The sequence below is a fragment of the Ruditapes philippinarum genome, unplaced genomic scaffold (assembly GCF_026571515.1).
Source record: "Ruditapes philippinarum isolate M1 unplaced genomic scaffold, ASM2657151v2 ctg148_1_1_1_1, whole genome shotgun sequence".
In the NCBI taxonomy this organism is placed as follows: Eukaryota; Metazoa; Mollusca; class Bivalvia; order Venerida; family Veneridae; genus Ruditapes; species Ruditapes philippinarum.
The window spans coordinates 185,914-193,905 of record NW_026862686.1 but is presented as its reverse complement, the minus strand read 5'-3'; the positions used below and the strand labels follow the sequence as shown (position 1 = coordinate 193,905).

Sequence of the window (7,992 nt, the reverse complement as noted above, 5' to 3'; positions counted from 1 at the left end):
TATGAAGTTTTGACCAGTCTGAATATTTGTTGGTTCCAGTTCAAGAATGTATCTCGTTCTAAGCAGATTACATCAGTTTCTTTTAAGATTTTTTCCAGTATTCTTTAAGGAAGAGAACGCCCTGTTTAATCGGAATGCCTCTTTGTACACCCATTATGATACGGACAAAAAGTGTTTGCTAGTTTTCAACAAGCCTTTTACATTCTACATTAACACATGAAAATAAAAAACGATTCCCAAGCGTAAAGTAATTATAAGGAAAACATTGCAATGCACACACCATTTTATTATGAATTGTGGTTTGTATATTCTTAATTATTAAAAGCACATACAAATTTTGATCCCAGTGGACTATATAGTATTGAGCAAGATTATGGTCATATTGAGCATGCGCGATATTTGTTAGAAACAGAACAATATTTAAAGAGGATGACACAGGCAGAATCGTAACACACGTGAATCATGAGGAACACGGCATCGGCTCACGCGCTCTCTTTTTTCACTCTTTGTATGTCTGTTTGCCTCCTGTACTCTTCTTTTGTTTTAAAGAGGGACCGGTTGTTTGATGGTTATACATGTTCTAGTTCGAAACGCGTGTTTCGTATTGACAAGGTTTACACAAATATTCAATGCGCTGTGTTTTGCAAGAGTTCGTTGTTCTGTGATAACATATTTTACCAAAAGCAAAATAGGAGATGCGACGGGTGTAGGCATTTTGCACAGACAGAACTGGAAACAGCAGACGGGTCTTTGTATTTTACAAGAGGAGGTAAATATTTAAGTCGCATTATTTAATTCATTTATATTTTCTTACAAGATTTCATGAATACAAGAAGCAAACCGAATGATGATAGTTTGAATATATTTCTGTTGTGTAAAAGCATTTTAGAATAGTTGTTAATTTATTCATTCATTGTGGCTGTAACTCTTTGTGCAATAAAATGATTGCCGTCTATACGAAAAGGTAACTTTATCCAAATGTAATTGTTTGCAAGCAAAACACAAAGAATGATATACGGAACGACATTGAAAGCTGCATTAAATAAATAGTTATTTTAAGAATATTTTGCCGTCGGCCTAAAAACCAAGTATTATACAGTTTCATTTACCTTTTTAACAGTATTGTTGTAAATCTCACCAAAAAGTGTTCATAAATTAGAATTTTAAACGGAAAACCCCGCGGTAAAACTTAAGTTCGTATACGAATTTAACATGCAAATGAAGACTATAACCAGCTTCTGTATGCGCTACGTCAGTGTTACAGTTGTTATCCGGAACAGAACAAATATGAGATTTTCTTGTGCAAACACACTTTAACCGTTTTAGCTTCTTGGTACATTAGGCCTGGCTTTCAAATAAAAGTTATCATCTCATAAAAAAGATTAAATTTGTATGAAAGCATCCGTTACATTGCGGAAATATACCGTTAAATTAGGACTGCTACATATAGCCATGTTGATTTAATATTGATGTACGGATGATCCGAAGGCTGGGTTATGCATGCAAACAGAAATTGTACTTCCGATTTCGCCACAATGAGGTTGCAGAATTAAAGGCTTATAGATTAAACTCATTTTGGTTGTTTTGACACCAAAATAAGATATGGAGTGGATATGAAATCCAATTTATTTATGGAATGTTGCTATTTCTTTTTTTTTTATGAAATTTGTTAAATGCAGCTTTAAAGATAATGCAACTTGCTGTCTTTGTATAACATGAATATATTAAGAAATGTTAAAAGTTATATCAAACTGACTCCTATCGCCCCCTCCACCCCCCCCCCCACCCCCAAGAAAATTTTAAATAAATAAAAAATCAAGCCGCATATATGGTATAGGTATATCTGAGAAAATTTTCTTTCCACTTGATTACAGACTGTGGGGTACCCAGCTCTATTGCTTACGGAAATATCTCTCTGAACTCTGGAACTCACTTTATGGACACAGCTATTGTTAACTGTGACCCTAGATTCCGGGCAGACTCTGACAGGATAAAGTGTAAATTTGATGGTAAATGGGAGACAGCTTTTTGTCGCGAACATGGTATGGTTAATTTTATTGTTTTTGTTTTCAATACAGAACCAAAAAAAATATTAGAAAGTAGTTAGATGTATTGTTTCAAGTAAATAATTTTCAGAGCATGGATTATAAAAAAATATTATATACTTGTATATGAAATATTGAAAAATATTGATGAAATTCAAAAATGCCTATTTTCTAAATTTTCACTTGTAAAAATTTTATTTTTCACGGCAGTGAAACATATTTCCCGCATTTTCACTGGTGTTTTGCCGGACTACTTTGTACTTGATGACTGAGATCTAAAATTATTTGTAACTTTGTATTTGTGTCCCAAATTGTCGCAGCGTTCTTCATATAAATTTGTGATTGTATACAAAATACTATCACGGTAAATTATGTTGTTAGGAGGCACTACAGACTCAGGTTAATTCTAGCTGAAAATAATGTTACTTTAAACGGAAAAAAATATTTATTTTAACGGAACAAGAAAAACACACAAAAAACACGCACGCACACACACAAATACACACACGCACGCACCCCCCCCCACACGAAAAATTGTTTATTGTTTTTATCATAATAAGATTATCGCAATATATTTTGCAATATTGGTTCCCTGTATAGCAATATGTCGCAATAAAGGTTTCACTGTATTGTTGCACATCTAGTCTTCATTTTAAATTAATCAAATCATGTGGAAAAAAATATAAAATATTTACAATTCATTCACAGATTGCTTTGTCAAATGGGCGGGCACCTATAACGGTTGGAGAAATATAACTGAATATGGCAACAAATGCGAAAGATGGGCTGATCACACTGATAGGATTACAGATCCATCAAAAGTGGCGTGGTTATCAACCAAAGGTGAAAACTACTGCCGTCTTTCGAGTTCCAAATGGTACACTTTACATTGTGTTGTTGTCCAAGATTCGAAAACGATTTTTCAAAACTGTGGGGTATATAAATGTGCCTAGGTAAAAGCAAAGTGCCTGAAATTTTAACTTCTGTTCCCAGATTGATTAATAACAAATACTTATAATAAATTAGTCTAATAATATATAAATCATGTGTATCATCAGTGTGTAGTGAGTCAAACAAATCTTTTATCCGGAAAGTGTTAAACTATATATTTTTCTAAAATACAACATAGCGGATGTTTTATCAACCTTGACAAAGATATATTAATGTTTGTTCCTAAACAAAATCTTTTGGCAGTTAATTTGAAAAATGACAGAAACATAATAAACAAATCTATAAGCTTAAAGAGACTCCATTGAGATTTTACTTCACCTGTTGGGACTCAAATTCATATTTCAACTTGGGTGCGAAATTGCAAAGCTTTTTATCACTCAAATTAGACAAAAAAGGAACAAAATTCAATTCTGAATTTATTTCCGGAAATATTTCTTAATCACCTTCTGCATATCTTCTGTATTAAGTGCCCCAGCACTCTGCTACTTTGTAAGAAATTCAAAAATTATGTTTTTAGACTTTTGTTCTCAATGAAATTCCTTTCAAGCCATCATTTTTGGTTAAGGCAAATCACAAATTGAATAAATTTAAAAAAATGCTTAATATTTCTCCTCGGTTTGAATAAAAATGTATCTTAATGATATATTTGTTGTTTTTTAAGTTGTTTTGAAAGAAGTTCCATGAATGCATCTTGAATGTATCTGTCATCTTTTGTGGACAGAAAGCATGAAAATGCATGCTCTTATACTTTGTTAATTGTAAAGGTATAATGCACATATGATTCTTCTACAGATCGACTAAGTGACCGCCCCCTAACAGCTTTGGGTTCGAATCCCGACAGCGACTTTGGATTCGTTCATGTGATGAAGCTATCCAGCTGGCCTACGGAACTTGACAGTTCTACTGATAAGGTGCTAGTTCTTGCCCGAAATAATGAAAGGAAAGGGCACCTGAGGTCTTCTTTCACCAGAAAAACTGGAACGTCGCCATATGACATATGTCGGTGTAACGTAAAACTCTATCAATCAAACTAGCAATCTTAAGTGACCGCTGAGATATGGCCAAACATGTTTTAAAATCGGGAAAAAACATCAAAAAGAACAAAAAATGAAACAAAAATCATTTCCTTTGTAATATTCAAACTTAGCATGTATCAAACTGAACGTATAATGGATAAACGACATTCATGTGTTGTTCTGCGTTTAGCACATAATGTCTCATTGGTAAGTATCTGAAATAAAAGAATATAGAGCAAATTATCCATTAATAACCTTCATCTATCGAAGACACTGCAAGATGCTATCGTTTGCTATTATGACTGCCCATGCGCCTTTTATCATATTTCTATAATATGACAAGAATTATGAAATAAGTTGTTGATTAATTTTAGGTGATGAACCTTTATGTTCTATGACAACTTTTACCGAAACACTTCGTTTCAATGTGTAACAGTTAACATGAAATGCGAAGCTGCCATTTTGTTAACTGTAACGTTGTGTGGTGAGTTGTATCTAAAAACAAATCTTTATAGAAATGATACAATATTTATTTAACACTTTCCATTGCCTAGTGTTCCAAAACAATTATTCAATTGATCATGGCCCCGAAGAGAAAACTGGCATCGCCAAGATTAACCTTTTCGATTCGGATAATCATCACAATAGCTTTACCTAGTTAGCCTTTACAATAAATTAATAAACCATTTCCCTAGAGTAAAAAGACAATTATTTTGTTACAATAAATGACATTGCAATTGTCAATAAAATTTTGTTATTTCATTACGCCCAAAGAATCGCTCTACTTTCCAAAAACATAGTTGAAAAAAAAATCGTTTCTCTTTGAATTTGAATTTCCCAGAGAAGAACTTAAGCAGTTTTACGGTATTCCATTTTGGATAATTGTGACGTTTTATTTTACTGCTATGAACGATGCTTTGATGGTGTCGAGACACAAATGGACGGTACGGTAATGAAGATACAACGGCAATATTATCAAATCGCGACAATGCAAAGGTTTGATGAAGATTCTTGTAATATTACTATCGTGCCAGCATACCGTCGTAACCCTCGCAGATTCATCGTCTAACTATTGTATTTTCAACATCACGTTTGGAACCGCCATTGTCCTATCGACACATTCTATTTAGTTTTAACAGCAGTGTACTTGTCCAGTAGAAGTCAGTATGGTACTCACCAATGGATACTCACATCATAATTATTATTCCACACATTTTAGCCAATGAACTTCCAGCACCTGCTCATGTAATTTCAAAATGTAAATCATTATAATAAATGCCAATTAATTTAGCCTCGTTTTCATTTTTTCCAGTCCAAAAACATCCATATCTAGTCCACATTGTTTTCACAAAGTTCTCTCAAAGTAGGAAAGAAATGTAATTAAGAAATAAAAAGGTCATTATATGAGCCGCGTCACGACAAAACCAATATAATGGGCTTGCGACCAGCATGGATCCAGACCAGCCTGCACATCCGCGCAGTCTGATCAGGATCCATGCTGTTCGCTTACGAACCATATAACAAGACGATAAACTGATAGCGCAGGCTGGTCTGGATCCATGCTGGTCGTAAACCCATTATGTTGGTTTTGTCGTGACGCGGCTCATATATTCTTATTTGATATAAGACTGATATTTATTTCACACAGCTGCAAAACCTATAGTATTAGACTATGCAAAGAGCAAGTAAATGCTTTTCTATAAGCATGGATTTAATTTTTACAGATTAATATAATCAAAGACTACTGTAGATGTTGAAATAGACCAGACAATGAAAATTTTAATTACTTTTCACCATCTTATCCTCGGCAATGGCATAAAGAGAAATGAAGACATATAATTATTATCTACTGCCTTATTCTTAACGGAATAATTAATAGATTATGTTTCATTCCAATACTATCTTCGAAGCAGTTCTTTAAGAATATTCCAAACAAAACACCAACTAAATATCTTGACAGATTGAAGACAAATACCCATGTCACATGTAAAGCACTGAAAGCCCTTCTTGACAAATATATGAGCCGCGTCACGACAAAACCCACATAATAGGTTTGCGGTCAGCCTCCGCGCAGTCTGATCAGGATCCATGTTGTTCGCTATCAGTTTCTCTACTTGTAATAGGGTTTGTAAGCAAATATATGGATCCTTATCAGCCTGCCAGGATACGCAGGCTGGTCTGGATCCATGCTGGTCACAAACACACTACCGGTATGTTGGTTTTGTCATGGCGCGGCTCAAATACATTTACATTAAACATTTGTGATATTAATAAAATTCTCAAAATATCACGGACAAATTAAACTTATACACAGGTTGAGATCTATATTAGATGAACGACCAAATATTCCCCATATACAGTAATATATCAATTGTTGAAACACAATCAACGAAACACAGTGTGTCAGATATAAATAGAAAAGAGAAGGCAAGGACAGTTTTGTCACCAGTTGAGTAAAGTCCTGAACGCTAGATGGAATAGAAGAAGGGCGATCGCAAAATAGCAACAAGACCTATAGCTTGATAAAAAATTTTCATTTAATTACGATGATGATGATCAAATTCAAGAATTCATCTTCATGTATTCACGATCTGAACTTCACGATTTTAACTTCGCGAAGTTGAAATCTATAATTCGTGAAGTGAAATCGTGATAGTAAACGAAATTGAATTCGTGAAGTTCAAATGCATATTCGTTACATTGAATTCGTGAAGTTGAGATCGTGAATTCATGTAGTTAAAATCGAAAATCGTGAATTCGTGAAGATGAAATGTGAATTTATGATCTCACATGTGAAACTCACGACGTTGACATGTGCATCGGTCTTAATTAAGCATTGTTGTAATGTTAGCCTTTTTGTCATATTGGCGTCTAACCTTTTAAATTATTCATGACTATTTAAGTGACCTCTTGTGTTTAGAAATTTTCATTTCTTAGAAAAGCTTATAAAAGTCATCATGGCAGAGTTCTTGTTCTTTTTTTTTAAGAAAAGAGGAACAATTATGTAAAGATTCACAAAGTGGCAGAAATTATAACACCGTCTTAACTTGAAAAAAAATTAAATCTATAATACTCACATGACCAGCTTTACCAGTTTTAAATAAATATTTAAAAATAGTTTAAAAAATAGGCATGACAAAATCTAATCAAATATCGTAATGGACATCAATATAAAATGTGATTCTTTTAAAGCGATGTAAAATCGCAGATTTTAGCAATTCGTCAAAAAAGTAATATTTCAAAAATTTTGAAAACATTTGGGGGAAAACGTTTGATTTTTAAAGGGAAAAACCAAAAAGGAAATTTTTCACCGGTTAAGAAAAGTCCAAACCGGTGGAATTCCCGGGGAAAGTGAATTTGGGTTTTTTTAAACAAACCGCAACAAAACCTTTTTGGTTTTTTTAAAATTTTTTTTCCCTTTTTTATAAGGGATAAATGCCCCAAACAAGAAAAAAACTTAAGTATTAAAGGAAAAAATTCCATTTTTTTAAAAACCCCCAAATTGGGGGAAAACCAAAATTTTTAAAGTAAACCGTGAATAAAAAATTAAATTTTAAAAGTTTAATTTTCCTATCCGTTAACTTTTAATTTTGTGGTTAATTTGTTTTCCAAAAATTTTTTAAAAACCAAAAAAGGGCCAATTTTTTTAATTTTAAATGAAAATGTAAATTTTTTTAAAATTTAAACCTTTTTTAAATACGACTTTGGGACTTGCTTCGGCAAATTGGAATTGTTTGAATGTTAAGTTTTTTTGTCTTTATTTCGCTATTTTTAAAAAATTATTTTTTAATTTTTAAAAGGGTTGGCCCTTTGTGTTTAAGGAAAATTTTTTTTTGAAAATTAAAAAGCTAAAGGGGGGGTTTTTGGTTCCTTTTTTTTTTTTTTTTTGTTGAAACCTTTTGGTTAGGGGAAGGGGCCCAAAAAAAAACCTTTAACTTAAAAAATAAAATATTAAAATTTTATGAAAAGTAAAAGTTTTA

At 32.7% G+C, this 7,992-nt stretch overlaps 1 protein-coding gene across 1 annotated transcript; it reads left to right on the top strand.

Annotated features, from left to right (window-relative positions):
• Positions 1-410: 410 nt before the first annotated feature.
• LOC132719877 (uncharacterized) lies at positions 411-3,252 on the top strand. Its single transcript, XM_060703825.1, has 3 exons — positions 411-769; positions 1,875-2,042; positions 2,754-3,252. The coding sequence occupies exons 1-3, from the start codon at positions 463-465 to the stop codon at positions 2,996-2,998; spliced, it is 720 nt and encodes a 239-aa protein (XP_060559808.1). The 5' UTR covers positions 411-462; the 3' UTR covers positions 2,999-3,252.
• The last annotated feature ends 4,740 nt before the right edge of the window (positions 3,253-7,992 follow it).